The sequence below is a fragment of the Gastrolobium bilobum genome, unplaced genomic scaffold (genome assembly GCF_033153095.1).
Source record: "Gastrolobium bilobum isolate Gb01-03AN ecotype WA unplaced genomic scaffold, APGP_CSIRO_Gbil_v1 utg73769, whole genome shotgun sequence".
In the NCBI taxonomy this organism is placed as follows: domain Eukaryota; kingdom Viridiplantae; phylum Streptophyta; class Magnoliopsida; order Fabales; family Fabaceae; genus Gastrolobium; species Gastrolobium bilobum.
Window position 1 is genome coordinate 88,522 of NW_026895325.1, and position 19,466 is coordinate 107,987.

Here is a 19,466-nt window from a genome sequence, read left to right on the forward strand (position 1 = left end):
GATTTTGATTGGGTTTAATTGATTTTCGTCATAATTTTCTAAATTTACACTACTTTTGTATTTTGACCATTTCTCACTCTACAGATGTCCGATTGACTCCGTTCTTTTTGCGTTTTGTACCTAACAGATAGGGCTACAATATCTATATCAGCTAATGAAGCCCATTTCGGACGATAAGATGGTCAAAAACTGAGATCAAGATGACGTGTTTTTGTTGGAATTTTAGTTTGACGTTTGGACTTGTAATTCACATTAGGACCCAATGTGTTTAGGGCCCAAGGCCATGTTTTATTGTTTTATTTTATTTTATTCAACTTTTATTTTATGCATGGGCGGAAGCGATGAAACCCTAGCCATTCTGAATGGCAGCTATTTAAGGGAGACTTTAGGAAACCCTTCGGTAGTCAGATTTTGGGAGTTTGACGACAGACAAGTTTTTTTTCTGAAATTTCAATTCAATTCTGTTCTTCTTATTCATCCTCTGTTCTTTTTCTTTTTAATTTTTAATTATGTTTACCTTAGTCATGCGAAGCTAAGAACCTTTTAATCAACCTAAGGGTAACAGATTCCATGGGTTAGTCTAGAGGATCTGCACTTTGTTTTAATCAGTTTCGTTTACCTTATGAACTCAGATTGATATCGTGGATATTCAATCTGAGGTTCACGATTGTGATTATGGAAATGGATTAATCATCAGATTTGATGATTAGATTGATTGACCCTATGAACTTAAATCAAGCGGGCTGATATTCTACGATTGTATGAGTAGAAGCACCGTATTTGATCAAATGCTAAGTGATCGCTTAGAGGGTTGTCAATTGGAAATAAGGATCCTGATTCAATCGACAACCAATCACGATTCTGATATCTTTTTATCCGAGGAAAGACATCTATGGAACCCTAACCTTAGGTTGGTTAATTTTTAATTACGAATTTTAATTCCAATTTTATATTCTGCCTTTTAAATTATTAAACTGAAATCCAAAACCCCCTTTTATTTTCTGTTTTCAGTAGCGATTTTCACCCAAACAATTTCCTTGAGAGACAACTTAGGGTTTCCACTTTACTGCAAATTTTCTGAACCCTAAATAAAAATAATTTTTAATTTGTGCGAGTTCGACAGCTTGTGTCACTTAGCAATCGTCCATTAACAAGATCACAACATGGGTAAGGTTACCAGGCTTTCAATTGGAGTATGTTAACACCTCTCTCATGAAAAGCGTTGGCAACTGGCTAGGCAAATTCATTCGTCTCGATGCTGCAACAACAAACCTTGTGAGGGGAAAGTTTGCCAGGATTTGCGTGGAGTTGGATCTAAGCCAATCTTTAAAGGTGGAGTATTTAATCGGAGGTAGATATAAACAAGTAGAGTATGTAGGGCTCCATCTCATATGCTAGTCTTATGGAAAGTATGGTCGTAGAGCATAAACATATCCTATGCGGTGAATGTAAATGATTAGGTTGCTGCAAGAGAAGAAAACTCCACTGAAATTATCACTCCTTGTCATTTACAGGAGAACAATAAAATGGAGGGGGATAAACACTCAAGCTTTGGACCTTGGATGGTAGTTTCAAGGGCTAAAAAAGGAAATAATATGCTTAGGAAAGGTGTTAGAGGTTTAGAGAAGGTGTTAAGTGATGGAATAATTAAATCAGATTTCGCTGCTAAAGAAGTTAGCAAAGATGTGGAGGATTCCAATAGTGAATTAAATGTTTCAGAAAACCTTGAGAATGATAGACAATCTGGGAGTGGGTAGAGGGACGTGCTTTTTTCCCTAAATAAGGGAATGAAGGAGGTTAGGAAAAGGTCAGGCTTGTAAAGACTGAAAATGCTTTTAAGTTGGTCTGCAATGACCTTGAGAAGAACCAGGGAAAAAAAGATCTTGTTGCTTCAGATAACATGGAGGTCCTGCAAAAAATTCAATCTTCTCTTGAATCCAGGTTAGCTCAAAATCTTGTCCAATCAGGTGAGGGTCCGTAGCTGATGGCTTTGGACAATTTAAAAGGTGTGAGTGCAGCGAGCTCACAATCTGAAGTTCAAATTTCCAAGGGGGTGACCCTTCAGGCATCATAGAAAATTAGCCAGAGGCATAAGCCTCCTAATCAAAGGCTAAGCCAAAATAAAGATATCTCTAAAAAAGGCAAAGCTGCTAGTTCGCAGCGTGGAACAGGAAAGAAGCTTTCAGGACACATGTCGCAGTTACATGCTCAACCTGCAACATCCCAAAAATCCTTTTAATGTCTGTTCTTTTTTGGAATTGTAGGGGTGCGTCCAAACGCAATCTTGGTCAAACTCTAAAGATGTTGGTAGAAAAACATGCAATTTGTATGGTTGTCTTACCAGAAACTCGTACAGGAAGTGTAAACAACAAAAAATTAATGAGAAAGCTAAAGTTTAATAATGCCTTATTTGGGAAGCAGTTGGCTTTTCTGGTGGTATCTTGGCACTATGGAATTCTAGTCGTGTAAAGTGCAACTTATTGATAAATCAAAGTAGTACATGCACTTGAAGGTCGAGATCAGTGGATTCAAAAATTTCATTTGCACTGCATTTTATAGGAGTCCCAGTAAAGAAGAACGTCATGTAATGTGGGAAGCATTAACCAATTTAGTCAATATGTGAATGGCCCATGGATTTTGGATGGAGACTTTAATGATATTAAAAATGGAGGGGAAAAAAGAGGCACTCGGCCTAATAAAGCTAAATGTGACAGATTTGCTGATTTTCTAGAAAGTTGTCATGTTGAAGATTTGAGGTGTTCTGGTTTTCTTTTCACTTGGCAAGGCCCCAAGTAGAACCATTTGGATAGAGTTTATAAAAAATTTGATAGAGTTTATGGTAACTTAAATTGGAGATTGTGTTTTGAAGACTCTGAGGTGTATGTTCTTCCGAGGATACATTCAAATCATACTCATCTTTTGTTGAAGATGTCTTCGTCTAGTAACTAGTGGCAAGAAAGGCCATTTAGATTTCTTGCCTCTTGGTTGATCTATCCTAATTTTTATTGTCTAGTGCGTGCTAAATGGAATAAGAACTTGGAGATCAGTCACATGCTAAGTTGTTTTGTACCCCATCTTCAAAGATGGAATAAGGAAGTGTAAGGAGATATTAATGTCAGAAAGGCAAAGCTAACTCAAGAGATTGCTAAAGTTCAGGCTAGAGGGATTTTTGCTGACTATCCCAGGCTACAAGAGCTGGAGACCTAACTTTAAAAAAGCTTAGATCTAACGCTGGAACATGAAGAATTACTTTGGTTTCAGAAATCCAGACATAGTTGGATTACATACGGGAATAAGAATACTCGCTTCTATCATTGGAGAACAATAATTAGAAGGAATGCCAAAAAAATTTCTAGGCTTCGCAATGATTATAATCAGTGGATAGAAGATCCAATTGAGCTCAAAGGCCTTATGTGAAATTACTACAAGAATCTTTTTAAGGAAGAGTCCTTTGATCGTAGGTGGCTTGCGTCCCCTAGTAATTGGGTTAGGTTTCCTCAAGATATCAGAGAGGATATGATTAAACCTCCAGGGGTTGAGGAAATGGCAAAACTCCTTCAATCTATGGGGGCATGCAAAGCCTCGGGTGTGGATGGTTTCCCAACATTTTTTTTTCAACGTCAACGAAAAATGGTTAAGTTCCAAGTCTTCAACGCTATTACCAGGATATGGACGAACTCAGATCTTGTTGCTGGGATCAATTCGACTCTGCTGGCCTTGATTCCTAAAACCAAGAATCTGGAGCTTATAAGCCAATTCAGGCCAATTTCCCTTTGTCCAGTTTTATACAAGCTTTTATCAAAGCTGATTGTGCAAAGATTAAAATTGTTGATGGAGAAAATTATCTCACCTTTCCAGGTTAGTTTCGTCCCAAACACACAAATCCAAGATAACATAATTATAGTTCAAAATTTGATTCATTCAATGCATAAGATGAAGGTAAGAAAATCTCGTATGGATGTTAAAATAGACTTGGTTAAAACCTGTGATATCTTGGGACTTTTTGAGACACACTTTAGTTGAAGCAATTTTTTCGGATCACATTATCAAGCTTATAATGAACTATTTGTAGACTTCTAAGATAAATGTGCTTTGGAATGGTGGTAAGACAGAATACTTTAAGCCATCTAGAGGTATCTGCCAAGATGACCCTCTTTCTCCGTACCTTTTTGTCATTGCAATGGAGAAGCACACGCATATTATCTCCACTGCTATGCATGAAGGTTTGTGGAAACCAATTCGAGTTGAGAAAAGCAGTCCATAAATCACCTACTTAGCTTTCGCTGATGACTTGATGATCTTTATGGAAGCATCTGAGACACAATATGATTGTTTAATGAAGTGCCTTACCCTCTTTGAAGAAGCATCGAGTCAAAAATTAAGTGTAGTGAAGACTACTGTGTTTTTCTCTAAAAATACAAATGAGGAAGTGGTTAGGAAAATTGTGCAGAAGAGTGGCTTTAAGCATGTTAAAAATATGGGCCTTTATGTTGGCTCTATAATGCACACGACAGAGCATTGAAGGACCTCTAGCTAGAATAGTGGAAAAAGCTAAAGCTAAACTAGATTCTTAGCAGAAGCAATATTTATCTCAAGCGGGGCATGTCACTTTGGCGCAATCGATTGTGTCTTCTATTCTGTATTTTCAGATGCAGAGTTGTAAATTTCCATCATCAATTTGTATGGAGATTAAAAGAACAAAAATGAGGTTTATTTGGGGGGATAAGGATATTAGTAGAAGTCATCACCTGATTAGCTGGAACACGATCACTATGCCTAAGAAGGATGATGGTTTGGGTTTGAAAAGACTTAAGTTTATGAATGATGCCTTCCTTGCTAAAAGGGCTTGGAAGTTTTTCTCGAACACTAATAATCCATGGGCTAATGTTATAAAGGCTAAGTATATGGCTAATGTTACCAGAGGGGGTCAGTTTGTAGCTCGTAGTGGTGATTCAGCTCTTTGGAGAAACTTATGTAGAGTGTGGAAGGATTTGGAGGGTAGGATCATTTGGGAGTTGGGTAATGGTAGGAGCATTAATTTTTGGAAGGATAAATGGTTGTTCCCCAACCAATCCTTGCAGGAATATGCTATCAGGTGGGATCCTAACATTGAATTAAATAGGAAAGTTGCGGACATGTTGAACCCGAATGGAAATTGGGACTTTGGCTTCCTTAGCTAATGGTTTCTTGATAAAGTGTTGGGTATTATTCAAAGAACCCTTCCCCCTTTAGAGATGGATGACATGGATAGGAAAACTTGGGATTTTATTGATGTGAGCACCGTTACAGTTAAAGAAGTTTATGACACTTTGATGAGTCAAAATGATATTGTGGGGAACAAAAGCAACTTATGGAATGCCATGTGGAAATAGAAGGGCCCATGACAAATTTTTTGATGTGGAAGGTCATGCACTATATAGACTGCTTACCAGAAGTAGAGTGGCTCAATGGGATGGTGGGGATGATATTTGTCTCATTTGTAAGAATGAAAGGGAAACTATAATCCATGCTATTAGGGATTGTGTACAAGTAAAGATATTATGGCTAAAACTTGTGCTAAATGACTATTTATCTGAATTTTTCATTGGTGACTTAAACCAATGTATTAGGATGAATTTTGATTCGATGTTTGGGGACAACACAGGTGGTAGCTGGCTTTCTATTTTCTTTCTAATATGTTGGAAAGTTTGGAATTAGCAGAATGAAGTATGGGGCAACCATGGTCCCGGTGCACGTTAGAGAAACCATGGTCCAGAACCTAATTAAAGAAGTTGATGAAGCTACTAATTATTTGAGGAGCAGAAGTGAAGATAGAAGGACAATGATCATCAATGTTGCTTGGCAATTTCCTCAAGCTAGAGTCATTAAGATGAATACTAATGGGGCAGCTAAGGGTAATCTTGGCCTAACTGCCTATGGAGGCTTGATGCGGGATACTCATGGAAATTGGCTTAGTGGATTTGGCTTCAAATTTGGTATTTGTTCTTCATTCAAGGCTGAGTTTTGGGGGGTGTTACGGGGTTTGGAGTTGCTTTGGAATGTAGGATATCAAAATGTGATTATTGAAAGTGATTCATCTAGTTTGATCACTGTGCTCATTAGTCCTGGTGTAGCAGTACGTGAGGGGCAACTAGTCTTTCGTATACGGACATAGATACAAAGGGATTGGACTATGGCTTTCTCTCATATTTATAAAGAGGGGAATACGTGTGCTGACTGGTTAGCAAACCACATCCTAGACTCTAATGATCAGCTAGTGCAATGCATTTGGTGGGATCTTCCATCTGGCATCCATCTCTTACTGCTTGCGGATTTTACAGTTGTAGAAAGACCTAGGCCTTTGGTTTGCAGTAATTAGTTTAGTTTAGTTTTTTTATTTTGTTTTGGCTTAGGCCTTTTGTCTATAAAAAAAAAAATTGTGTCCAAAATTTTGTGTGTGCATTGCATAAGTTTTCTTTCATGTTTTAACTGTTTGATCATTTGATCTTTTAAAAAAAATAAAATTTATCATCTTTTTCATTTCTTAAACTATATATTAATATGTTTCTCTTCTTTTTTTAGTAGACATATGTATCTCTTCTTCTTCTTTTTTGGTGAATGATACGTATCTCTTCTTAAATTATATATCAATATATCCCTATTTGATTAAAATTTGACCAAATCCTAATTGTTGATAAGTCACTTACTGAGCAAGTATGGGTCAAACTTTGGTCAAAGATGACCATATTAATATATAATTTGAAAATAATAATAAAATGATATTTTTTTATTAAAATAGAAACAAAATGATTAATTTAACCTAATTTTCAACAAATGAATTCACAGTGTAGTTTAAAACAAAAAATTGAAATTCCACGAAACATCAGCTCGGCTTCCATTAAACGATAAAATAAAAAAATCAAAGTATGAACTGATTGAATACTAAAAAAAAAAGAAAAAAACAAACTTATTATCATCCACACCTAGCCTCACCTAAAATATAATCCTCACTCTTTGGAAAATAAACAATCAGAAGAACATTCTCCCACTTCCACTTCTTCCATTACTACCCTCGCGTTGTTGGCATCCTTAGTTGAGCTCGTCGAACCGGACCTAAACAAAAACGGCGGGGTCCACGTGAACCCCCACCGGTCCGGCCGAACCTCCCCGCCGAACCGCTCATACTGCATATAGCTCCTCCCTGTGCTTCTCGTCCTGTAACCTCTCCTTCCACTACTCTCTCGCTGCAATGTCACGCCGCAACTCTTCGTTCGGTTCAACGTGGCTGAATTCACCAGCAGGTTCCGCACTTGCTCGGGCAACCTCAGCGTGAACCGCTCGCAATCCTCCCCCGGTCGAACCAGCGAGTGACCCGTCGAGTGAGAACGTGGGAACAATCTCGCAATTCCAAATCCTGTTGACCTAGACCGAACCGGACGGCTCTGATCACCTAAATTCTCCCTCGGAGACTCTGTTGTTATTACTCTGTTTGGCCCATCGTCATCGACCCGGGTAATAACATTCGGGTCATTTACGGATTCCGGGTCGGGTCGAACATGATCTGGTACCTGGACTGCGACGGAAGAAAAGCTGTCCCCGGGTTTGGGTACGAGGTTGGCCCGACAAACTGGGCAGGTGGAGTGAGTGAGCAACCAGACGTCGATGCAATCGGGGTGGAACACGTGGCTGCATTTAGGGAGCAAACGCAGCGTTTCATCGTCGTGGAACTCATTGAGGCACACGGCGCATTCGAGCGTGGTCCTCCCTATCTTGAGAGCCTTCACTTCGGAGTATACGAAGGTGGGGAAGGTGTCGATGATCGCCTTGCCGAGGCCTCGCGGTGGCCGGAGTTCGCTTCCTCCGATGATGGGGATGGATAGGTCAAACCTGCCACCAATCCTTCGCTCAACACATTGGCGAGTGTATATTGAGATTAAGCCCAAGATGAAGAACACCACGACGAGGATCACAAGGACTACACCCATGGTTTTGTCGAACCTCAGTCTCGCGAATGGGCCTGGCAGTGGCGGTGACGGAGGAAGCGCCTGTGCCATGGTTGGCGGCACGAGAAAAAGAAAAAGAAAAAGAAAAAGAAGAGGAAACAAAGCACGGCCATAATCAAAATTCGGCAGTTCTGCGAGTGTGAGAGGAGTGGTGGGAGCAGGTGCAGGAGACTCCGTGTGGATGCTCATAGCTGATCATAAGTGTGCGGTGCAGTTTGATTTTGCTGCCTGTGCAAGGAAAGAATGTTTTCTGTCATGAAACGTAATTAATACATACCATGCGTGTTATTTTTGTTCTTTAAGATTCCGATGTAAGAATTTAAGAATATTAATGATTCTGCTTGCTACAAAAAGAGACACGCAAAGGCAAAAAGGTTGGGCGTTAAGAATAATTACATAATAGAGAACTGGACCACTTTTGATGGGGATGAGAATGGTGGAAGGAAATAAAGATATAAACAGGATAGCGTAATTAGGATGTTAAGGGCTATTATTATTTTGATAGGGTTGTTTTCGATAAGAGTAGTGGACTTTGCTCTCTGCTGCTCTGCTAAAGACAGGGGAGAGGAGGAGGAGGGGCAGGCACGATAGGTAGACTTAAAATGATTGGGTTTTGGATTTTGACTTCTCAGTTCTGAATGGGCCCGCAAGCGATGTTTACATCTTACAAGTTTACAACCACAAATGATACACATCAATTCTTAAGTGATAGTAAGCTACTAAGACTCAAATCACAATTTACTGTGCTACCGCTTGTGGAAACGGGGCTCATATATACAGGCTAGGGGTTAATTGTTTTTCATGTTTTTTTTGTGAATAAATACAAAATTATGTTAGATGATGCAATATAACTTTCTTACCCATATAAATTTATATGAGCCCCATCTCTTTATTTTTTTCTCTCGTCTCTCTTGTGAATTATATGTGTTGAAAAATTATGTTACATCATCTGAGAGAACTTTTGATTTCCCTGTTTCTATACTTACTCGAATTTTCGCTGTATTGTGTAATGCCAAGTTTGCGTACTTACTTGTACATTTGTCGTTATGCATCTTCGTCATTTTTTTTCTTGCCTCTAATGTGGCGGATTCATCACCACTGCTTTGAGAAACTAGTATATGGATTACTTTAGCTTCTAGAATTATGCCTTCTACTTATATATATATATATATATATATAACTGAGCTTCTTTGATACAATGAGAGTATTGAGAGATTTGAACTTAATTATGATCTTATGTAAACTATCCAAACCCTTCACTACTAAACCAATCCTAATAACTTAGAATTGGGCTTCTTAATTTGTTTGTTTTTGTTGTCTGCATCTCTTACAACAAATTCAACACTCCGAATTACCAACACTCCGAATTACTATTAAACAAATCCTAATGACTTGTGACTGCGCTTCTTAATTAGTTAGTTTTTTTGGCCTGCATCTCCGCCAACAAATTCAACACTCCGAATTTTATAATAAGGGGTGGATTAATTGCAATTTGAATTCAGATTCCCGTCACACGAAGGCACTTGATTTCCCGAATTTCAAATTGAATTCACTGCAGGTGAATACAATTGCAAGTGATTCAGTGATGAACAGCTTCTACCAGGCAATGGAACTTCTTTTTCTTCTCTTTTTATTAGACATGCGGAAAGTTAATTCACATTCTTGTCTTGTGCTGCATAAATTCGGTGTTTCCTCGAAGTTATCCAACAAATTCAACTCTATTTTAAGGGCTGGTTTACAATTTACCCGGTCTATTCGGTGTTTCTAATGTGAAATGTTGTACGACACATGGCGAATAATCTTCACGTGTGACCAATAAATTTTTTGATTTGATCCCTTAAATGGAGAAAAGGGGAATCAACTCTCTCTTTCTCTTTCTGAAGTGAATTAATCCAACCTAATCTATGTCCACCCTTAACAAGTACTAAGACAAGAATATAAAATCTCGAAAGGAGTGAAATTTTTAATTATATTTAAATCTTGGATATTATCATTCGTAGTAGTCTTGCACAATTAATTCGTGGGAAATGGCGGAAATCTCCCGCTTAAGGAATATGGAATAATCTGAGATTGCGAAAGCAATCATATCTCATGCTCATTGCTCATCCACTCGTCCGTATATATCTAGTCTAACTTGCCATTTGTATCGAAAAGTCCACAGCTGCGTGATTGATTCGACCATCATACGAGCAGCTTATATTAAGAAGCACTCATCATTATATATTAAGCTACTAATTAGGCAAATAAGATATACGAAAGAATCATGTTATCGGAATGATATTACTTATTCATGTAATTATTTTTTAACTATGTATTTCTGAGAGTATATAGTTAAAAAAAATAATTTTAATATTATATTTATGTACTACCGAAAATACATAATTAAAAATGAGTTGCAAGATATCCTGTAATAGGACATCCGATACAATCATATTTCGTTTGAACAAAATCATAAGCCATCAAGTTCAAGCACATAGGTAAATAATGTAGTAACGAGAATACATTGATGAAGCAAATCCCGTACTGTGATTTCTTAACAGCAACGCCATAATAGATAGTATATATCATATGCCTATCCATAGATGATACCTTCTGAAGAAAATAAAGTATTCCTTGTTTCTCAGATTTTTTTTTTTCTTTTGCCCTTTTTATTCGTTGGTCTTAACTTTAAGAACCATATAATATTATCAATTTTATTGCAATTATTATGTCAAACTACAAACCTATTTGGACTTGTATTATTTCTCTCTTCCTTTGGGCCGATTAAGTGACAATGTTGCGTTCTAAGTAATGGACAGGCGATTATGATCCTGTATGTTTCCTTTCCCATCGTTTTCCTTTTTCAGTAGTCAAACGGAAGAAGGAACAAAAAAAAAGCCCATGATACTTGTGGAAGCTATTCTATTTATGGGGAAAGCCCGATTGCATAGAAACTTTTTTTTTTTCTTTGGTAGGGATTGCATAGAGATTTTTGGTGTTTGAATACTGTTTTTAAAAATAATATTTTGGTTTTTAAAATAAAAAAACTCGTTTAATAAGACTTATTTTTGTATTTTTTTTAAAAAAATTGAAATTGTTTTTAAAATCAAATTTAAAAATATATATGAATTGTTTTTGTTTGTGTTTTGGCTTTTAACTTTGACGGTGATATATATAAAAAAAAAAAGAATTAAGATAAAATCACATAAACAATTCTTAATTATTACAAGTTACCAATTTGATGGTGATATATAAAAAAAAGAAGGCATTGTAACTGTACCGCTTTAAGCACAATCACATGGTATCTTACTAAAAAAAATCAATTAGGTGCCTAGTTCTACTGGCTTGGGAATCTAGATCAATTGCGGAAGAAAAAATGGAGAACAGAAAAAAAAAAAAAAGGGCTTGTTTGGAACTATTTGGGTTGCTTACGTATTGTAGTTAGCAGTTCTTGACCATTAAATAGCCAAAAATATATATTGACAATTGATATTTATTTATAGAGAAAAGTGTTTGTCATTTTAAATGACATGAAATTATTTTATTTTAAGAGAGATAGATACAAAAAAAATTTTATTTAAAATTTAAATTAAAAAAAAAATCACTCACTTTCTCCCTCCATAATTTTTATTTTTTGTTTATCTCTTTCCTAAAATGACATAACTTATGTCATTTAAAATGACAAACATTAAACCCTTTATTTATAACACTAAATATGTCGTTAACAAAATAAATAGCAACGCACACAGTAAAATTAGCAATAAAATAAATAAATATTTTTATTTTCCCAGACTTTGTCTTTCCAGTAAACTTTCCAAAAAGAAAAAAAAAACAGCATCTATACTTCCAGTTCGTCACCTATCATCATAATCAATCTTTGGATTGTTTAGAGTTTTTAAAATCACAACAAACTAACAAAAGCATATTGGCCTCCTATCTTTTTCAAAATTCATCCTACCTTGTACGTCTATTTATTCTTTTTAGTAAAATAAATTAAATCAGTGATTTAAGATTTATATAAGGAAAGAAGGGAGTCATTTTAGATAGACACGAAAGTATGCCATGGAGAAGTACTAGCTAGCCAATGGAAACCTCAAGTCATTTTATATTGATTTGATAAGGGAGAATAAAGATTTAGACAAGAAAAAAAAAACTCAGGTTTATATATGTTGGCAATGCTATTCTGAGCTACCGAAAGATAAGTAACAATGACATTGATCAATAGATCAAGAGAGAAATCCACAAAGATAGTCGCGTTCTATATATTATATATAACCCCTCGAGCAAATGCACGGTCAAAGCCTAGTGAGCTAGCCATGTTCAATATCATTTTAACGTTTTCTATGTTTGCCCTTGGCCTTGGGTTTGTACCATTAATACTTCACCAGTTCAGATAAGTAACATTGGCTATGCACAACTAAGAGAAGCCAAATCTAGCTTGGCTTCCCAAACACATGAGAAATTAATTTTTTTTAAAAAATATACGCTGGAAATACCGAAGTTATTCAATTGCCATTATTTGGTTGGCAAAAGCCCATGTTTTCTACGAAAACCACCAATTAAACACAAATACAATAATAAAACCATAAAACCTATTAGTATTAGACAGATTTTTATTTATTTATTTATTTCTCAAAACGATTAATAATTAATTAAAACAAAAGCACATGCATTCACGCAACTCTGGTTCCACCTTTGCCACCAATGTATGTGTGCTTTGGTATTATTGCTAGCTCTATTCTTTTAGCAAAATAAAGGATATAATTAATGAATGACATGCATGCAAACGTATGATTCATAAAAAACAATATTAAGCAAATGAGCATCCAAAAGGAGAGTCCTCTCAGACTCAGGCGTTTTGATAATCATGGCAATGCGTGGCTTGTTCTTCTTCTCATACAAATCTCACCGCCGGCAACCGCTCAGACGGCAGCACCACCAGTGGACCCCAACAACAATAAATCCGTGGCGGCCATCATGGGGATCGTGGCCTTTATGTTCCTCATCTCAGGTTTGCTTTCACTCTACTCTCGTAAATGTGGTGACCGGCGAGGACAAATCCGAGGCAGGATAGACCTCACTCTTCCCACCGGAGGAAGCGGTCGCCGGTCGCAAAACGAGCCTCGCGGTCTCAACCAAGAAGTCATAGATACCTTCCCGACGTTCCTCTACTCAAACGTGAAGGATCTCAAGATTGGGAAAGGAACCTTGGCATGCGCCGTGTGCTTGAATGAGTTCCAAGACGATGAAACCCTGCGCATGATCCCAAAGTGTAGCCACGTTTACCACCCAACTTGCATCGATGTTTGGTTGTCCTCTCACTCCACTTGCCCAGTTTGCCGTGCAAACCTTGTTCCAAAACCCGATGACAACAACAACAACAACAACAACATGTGCATGCCTCCGATGGTGTCCATTCAGATTCCGGATGATCATGATTATGATCACGAGCAGCAGCACCACCTAAACGCTGAAGAGAACACTGGAGAGGATCAGAAGAGAGAAAACAACGTCGATTTGGAATCACCAAATGTTGATTTTCTTCGTAGGAGTCGAACGATGAATTACCAGAACCGTCCAACACGGTCGAGGTCAACAGGATTCTTATTTGCTCTCTTGTTTCCGCGGTCAAACTCAACTGGTTCGGTGTTGTTACAGCCTGGTGAGAACTGTGAAAGGTTTACTCTGAGGTTACCTGATGAGGTTCGAAGCCAGATGCTGAACTCAACGTTAAAACGCACGAATAGCTGCGTCAGTTTTACGAGTATGAGCAGTGGGACGAGGGGTTATAGGACAAGAAGCGTTGGGAGTGGACGTGGGTTTGGGTGTGAGGAGCATTGGGGTTTCACTTTGACGCCACCGTTTATTAGGAACAGTTGTAATAGATCGGCTAGAAAATCACCTGTTCAGTGTTCATCAGGAGTTGCTTTGGACAATAATGTTGGTGAGAGATCCTCTGATCTCTTGTGTCCTGGGTAGCTTTTCATACTCCAATGTTGCAGAAGTGGATCATTATTCCAACACACGTTTGATAAGTATAGGCAATTAATAACTAAATGTGTTTCATTTACGATTATGTTTATTATTTGTGAAATTATCTTTATTAGTTACCTGTAAAGCAGTCTTTAATTTATATCCTTTGCAATAGATACTCATATCATGTGTATTATTATGTATACTGTTTTACATTAATGAGAAAATACACGACTTTTTTTCCAACTTTGACATGGGATTCGATCTTAATTATGAGACCTTGAAACATCAATGACCTCTTCTACATCAGATTCCTGTCTCCCCTCAATTTCTCTGCCACTTCATCAGCTTCAATGAAGCCCAATCACGCTTCCCTTAGTCTATAAAAAATTATCCAGTGATCAAGTCAATTCGGGAGTACATTGCAGCTCAAAAAAGGAGACTTATCTATTCATGCTTATCTTCAAAAGGATAAAACCATATATGATTCCCTTCGATACATAGGCTACCAAATCACAAAATCTGAGTCCGTTCTTTAAATTCTAGAAGGATTACGCCCTTAATATGAAAACGTTGTCATCTGGTCTCAAATCAAACCTCTCTCCTCTATATGTAACCTTTCGCAATTCTCTCCACCAATTCAAGAAATTAAACCGTATTTCTATGTATAACAATACCACTCCACCAACTGCAAAACAAACCCCTGCACACCCACTTATCAAGCATGAGTCCTTTACCACCTCATCCTTCTGGTTTTACTCATCCCACTTATCATCGTCATGTTTGCAACAAAGAGCATTGTATGGTCTCAAATAAGCCTTAAAGGGCTTGGTTTCAATAATTTGATTTCATTCTCCGAAGTCTAGGATTCACTTACAGTTGCTCTGACTCCTATATGTTTTTTTTAGTAAGACAAATACTGGTATTGTGATTTTCCTCTAATCTGAGGATGATATTCTCCCTTACCACTTCTTCATCAACATGAGTCACACGGGTCATTTCTTTTTCTCTGTCAGGAAAATCTGCACAATATATTTACAAACAAACCACAAACTTGACATATTTTTTTTAACCCAAAACTTGAAGGTAGTAGGGTCATGAATTCATGGTTAATTACTTCTGAGTTCTGATTACAAATTGTTCCCTTTGTCTATCCATTTTCAATATGATATTTCTCTTACTTCTTTAAACTCATTTAATTCCCAACAAATTCCTTATCTAATATATAGGCTAAAGCACCCTTCTAAGATTGTGAGGCAAAATATTGCCAAGCTTATTAGATAAATTTCTCCAAACTAATGCAGTCAAACACGTAACTAAAACTGACGCGACGTCAGTGATGTCATATCAGTGTTACGTAAGCAGTCTCGTTATCCTAAAACTTCGAAAAACCATAACTTTTGACTTGGGTATTCAAATTAGATGATTTTTTTTATTTCACATAATTTTTCGTGATCTATGCAATGACATCTCATTAATTTGACATATTTTATCTCCCACAAACATAGTTTGAATTTATAACAATGGTTCTACAATCACAAGAGCATGTAAACCCCGAAGCTCTTAAGTTTTTTCCGAACAAAAACCACGAGCTGTAGCACGTGTCATCGATCTCTTGGCCTAGTTTTCCAACTGTTAGCCTCTGAGCCAACGATTTTTTCAGCAACAAGATCAATAATTTAGGGCTTTCCGTAAGAGGAAACTTTGTTATCCGTTGTTGCTTGTGCGCATTGATGGAGAGAAAACCATTGTCATTATGTATTATTGTTGGATATTTGAAAAATAAGAAAGAGAATTAAATAGCGTAATTCATATAGATAAAACGTGTCAATCGATGGCTTGTGCCATAACTCATGGTGTTGGTTTGGAAAAAACTCGGGAGCTTCTGGATTTAAATGTTTGTAAGATTGTGGTACCATTGTTATAAATTCAAACTATATTTGTGGGTGATAAAATATGCCAAATGAGGTGTCATTGCTTAGATCTCGAACATTTATTTGAAATAAAAAAATCATCTGATTTGGATACCCGAGTCAAAAGTTATGGCATTCCGAAGATTTACAGTAACGAGACTGCCTACGTGGTGCTGACATGGCATCCGTGCCGTCAGAATCATTGATGAGACTAAACCCGTCAGTACTAAAATTACATTTGACTGCATTAATTTAGAAAAGTTTATCCAATTAATTTTAACTGAATAATTCTTTTTGCAGTCAATTTAGAATGGTACTTTTCCCCTAATATAGACCATTAAAAATCTAAATTTTGGCTGCAGTTATTTTTCTTTTTAATTTTAATTTTTAATTTTTTTTTGTATTTTTGTATTTTTTGTATTTTTGTAATGGCTGCAATTACTTTAGGTAATAAAGTTTGAATGGATTTCTCCCGTAAAGGTTTTCGCTGATTATGAGATGGGAAAAGTTATTCTCATGTTATATGAGATAAATTTTTCTTTCTACACACTTTTTGATAATTGTGTCGTCTTTTTATTTTTTTATTTTTTCAGGTGGTGGAACCCACAAATTTATCTCTATGACATGAAATTAATAACTCATCTCCTTTAACATGAAATTAATAAAACCTTTATGAGATTTAATTTGATCATAGAATCATTATTTGAGTCGGAGCATTCATTTTGGGAGGTATGCTTTTTACGGTATTAATTGTTTTAGCGGCAGGTCAGTGTTATGAGTCATAACACTAACTTTTAATTAACTAATTTTTTTTTCTTGTTTATAGTTTTTTTTTTCTTGGGATGTTCAAGGGACTTTGGGAACAATATGAACTAAATTAATCAGTTTTATTTGATGCCAATGTAAAATTAATTTACCCTAACAAGACATATTAACTAAATTCTTTTATTTAACTTATTCTCAAATACACATGCGTCACTTTTAATTATTTTCCAAATAACTCAATAATATATTGTTTAAAATAATAAACAATCGAACTATTTAAAAAAAATAATGAGTATGTGGGAATAAAAAAACACATCCCACATATGGCAAAAATATGATGGAGCCAGGAAGTTTTATGGGAGAGCCCAAATTATACATACACACATATATATATATATATATATATATATATATATATATATTAAAAATTATAGATAAAAGAAAAAAGTTATATTATTAAATTTTAATATTACATAACATAAAAACTTAAAAAGAATTATATTATGAAAATTAAAATTATATTACTTAATTCCTGCTTTACGTTGTTTTACAATATTGAATTTTTCTATTGTTAAATCTGTGTTCATAATAATTTCCTTTTTATGTAATCAATCAATCGTACGTGAAGAAATAAAATAGACGAACTATTAAGATGGATTATTTGTATAGCTTGCTAGATGGAAATGCACTATTTCAATGTGTTTCTTAATTTTCTTCTTTTCATTTTTCGAAAAATATTTTTCTCTGTCTCATAATAGTTATTGGGAAATCATTGTCTTATTTTACATGAGATAACTATATTATGTTTCTCTCACATAAAAAGTTGTGACGTCACTTTTTTTTTTTTTTTTTTAATAAATGATGGACGCCACCACATTATGTGTCTATGATAGGAGATACTTATCTCTAACAACATGAGAAAAATAGAACCCATAGTTATTTACATATTTTGAACTAGGGATTAATTTTTAAACCTTTGATATGATAAAGATTATTTTTACCACTTAGCATTTTACCTTTAAATTTATTTTATATGATAAATATTGATTTTGGGAAATCATTTGCTCATGAAAGAGGAGATTATTTTTTTATGTTGTAAGGTACTGAAATCCGTGTTATCCTTTTTTTAACAAATGGTAGCCTCACACTTGTTGTGTCTATGGCAAGAGAGATACTACATCATGTGACATGAGAAAAGAGAAGCTCATTGATTTTTATTGCTACATATTAACTTAAATTATTTTGAGAGCGCGTTTGTTTTAAATTAATTAATAGAAAATTTACTTTTTTATTCAAAAAAGAATTTAATGTTTCTTATGTTATAGAAAATAAATTTATCTTCTACACACATATAAAAGTGTGTAGGATTCATGTGTGTCCATGTGAGGAGAAGAGAGATAAAAAAATATGGGCCACATATACTTATAGGTATGTATAGAAGATAAATTTGTTTTCTACAACTTGAGAAACAATGAACCCTTAAAAGAAGCAACCAGGATTGGTATGGTAGTGACCGGTTCAGATAGTTTGTATTAAGTTATGTGTTCAATTCTCGTATTTGTACCTAAGAAAAAAATAAACCCTTAAAAGAATGAGAAATCATACTCTTATGTTGCTGGGAAAAAATTATCTTATGTCATCCATTATAACTATGTACTCCGGGGAGTACATAGTTATAATAATAATTTTTCTTTCTTTCTCTTTAGAAGTTGTCGGATGACGTGAACAGAGAGCAAAAAATAATTTTCATATTATAATATATACTCCCCGGAAACGAGTGAGATAATATAACTTTTTTTCCAACAATATAAAAAAAGATAGCAAATACCCTTTTTCGTCCCTGGCAATTTTCACGAGGCACATTTTAGTCCCGAACAATTAAAAAGGCTCATTTTAGTCCCTAATATTTTAAAAAAGTGGTCACGTTCGTCCTTCCGTTAGTTGGCATCTGACGGCCCAACTAACGGAGCACACGTGGTCCGTTACTTTGCTGAGTCACCGTTAAGTATGCCAGCGAGGAAGTAATACGACGTCGTTTTGAACATGTCTTATGTCTTGTTGGAGTTTTGGAAAGCTGAAGGTCCTATTTGGTCCCTGACAAATTTATCGAGGTCCTATTTGGTCCTTAACACTAAAAAGCCACCATTGCAGCAAACATTTCAAACCATCATTGCAGCAAACCTTTCAATCCATCTTGAGTTCCCACCCTAGAGACATCAAATGAAGCAATTTTAACAGATAAAGAAAACACAAAACAAATGAACATATAACAAATGTGATTATAAAACCAATAACGTAAATGCAAGGAAAAACATTCAGCTTCTTATACTGAATAAAGGAAATCTTAAATTCTTGGAAAGCTGGTATACGTATTGATGGAAACTGCAATTCTAGGAGTCGTATGTCATTCTACACCGGTGTAGGGATCCATCAAATTCTTCCTGATGGTACATTGGGCCCAGAGACGGAGGTGCATGGTTTCCCTGATGGTGCGAAGATAAATTTTGTAACTTGATCTTCTGATGGTTGCCCTTTATCCTTTAGCATTCGTGTGAATGAGAAGGATAGTGATAGTAGTAAATTCAGAGTATGGATTGCGGAAGTGGAAACAAGGAAAGCTAGACCTTTATTTCAGTCACCTAATGTACATTTGAATGCAGTTTTTGATAATTATGTTTGGGTAGGTAACTCTTCATTGTTAGTTTGCACCATTCCATCATCCCGTGGAGCACCACCAAAGAAACCTTTGGTTCCCGGTGGCCCAAAATTTCAGTCTAATGAGCAAGAAAACATTATTCAAGTAAGAACATTTCAGGATTTGCTGAAGGATGAATATGATGAAGATTTGTTTGAC

General features: G+C 35.9%; 3 protein-coding genes across 3 annotated transcripts; 2 read left to right on the forward strand and 1 right to left on the reverse strand.

Annotated features, from left to right (window-relative positions):
• Nucleotides 1-5,322: 5,322 nt before the first annotated feature.
• Nucleotides 5,323-6,154, forward strand: LOC133305853 (uncharacterized). Its single transcript, XM_061506094.1, has 2 exons — nt 5,323-5,529; nt 5,687-6,154. The coding sequence occupies exons 1-2, from the start codon at nt 5,323-5,325 to the stop codon at nt 6,152-6,154; spliced, it is 675 nt and encodes a 224-aa protein (XP_061362078.1).
• Nucleotides 6,155-6,826: 672 nt separating this feature from the next.
• On the reverse strand, nt 6,827-8,669 carry LOC133305870 (RING-H2 finger protein ATL11-like). The gene is made up of 2 exons (XM_061506116.1): nt 8,379-8,669; nt 6,827-8,210 (listed from the first exon to the last, which is right to left on the reverse strand). Exon 2 carries the CDS (start codon nt 8,169-8,171, stop codon nt 6,987-6,989), a length of 1,185 nt encoding a protein of 394 aa, XP_061362100.1. The 5' UTR covers nt 8,172-8,210; nt 8,379-8,669; the 3' UTR covers nt 6,827-6,986.
• Nucleotides 8,670-12,779: 4,110 nt separating this feature from the next.
• LOC133305860 (RING-H2 finger protein ATL34-like) lies at nt 12,780-13,940 on the forward strand. The gene has a single exon (XM_061506106.1). It carries the CDS (start codon nt 12,780-12,782, stop codon nt 13,938-13,940), a length of 1,161 nt encoding a protein of 386 aa, XP_061362090.1.
• Nucleotides 13,941-19,466: the final 5,526 nt, after the last annotated feature.

Coding starts and splice junctions, on each gene's coding strand:
- LOC133305853 (XM_061506094.1), top strand. CDS start 5,323: ATGATATTGTGGGGAACAAAAGCAACTTATGGAATGCCATGTGGAAAT. Junction 5,530..5,686: donor CTATTAGGGATTGTGTACAA/GTAAAGATATTA, acceptor TATGTTGGAAAG/TTTGGAATTAGCAGAATGAA.
- LOC133305870 (XM_061506116.1), bottom strand. CDS start 8,171: ATGAGCATCCACACGGAGTCTCCTGCACCTGCTCCCACCACTCCTCTC.
- LOC133305860 (XM_061506106.1), top strand. CDS start 12,780: ATGAGCATCCAAAAGGAGAGTCCTCTCAGACTCAGGCGTTTTGATAAT.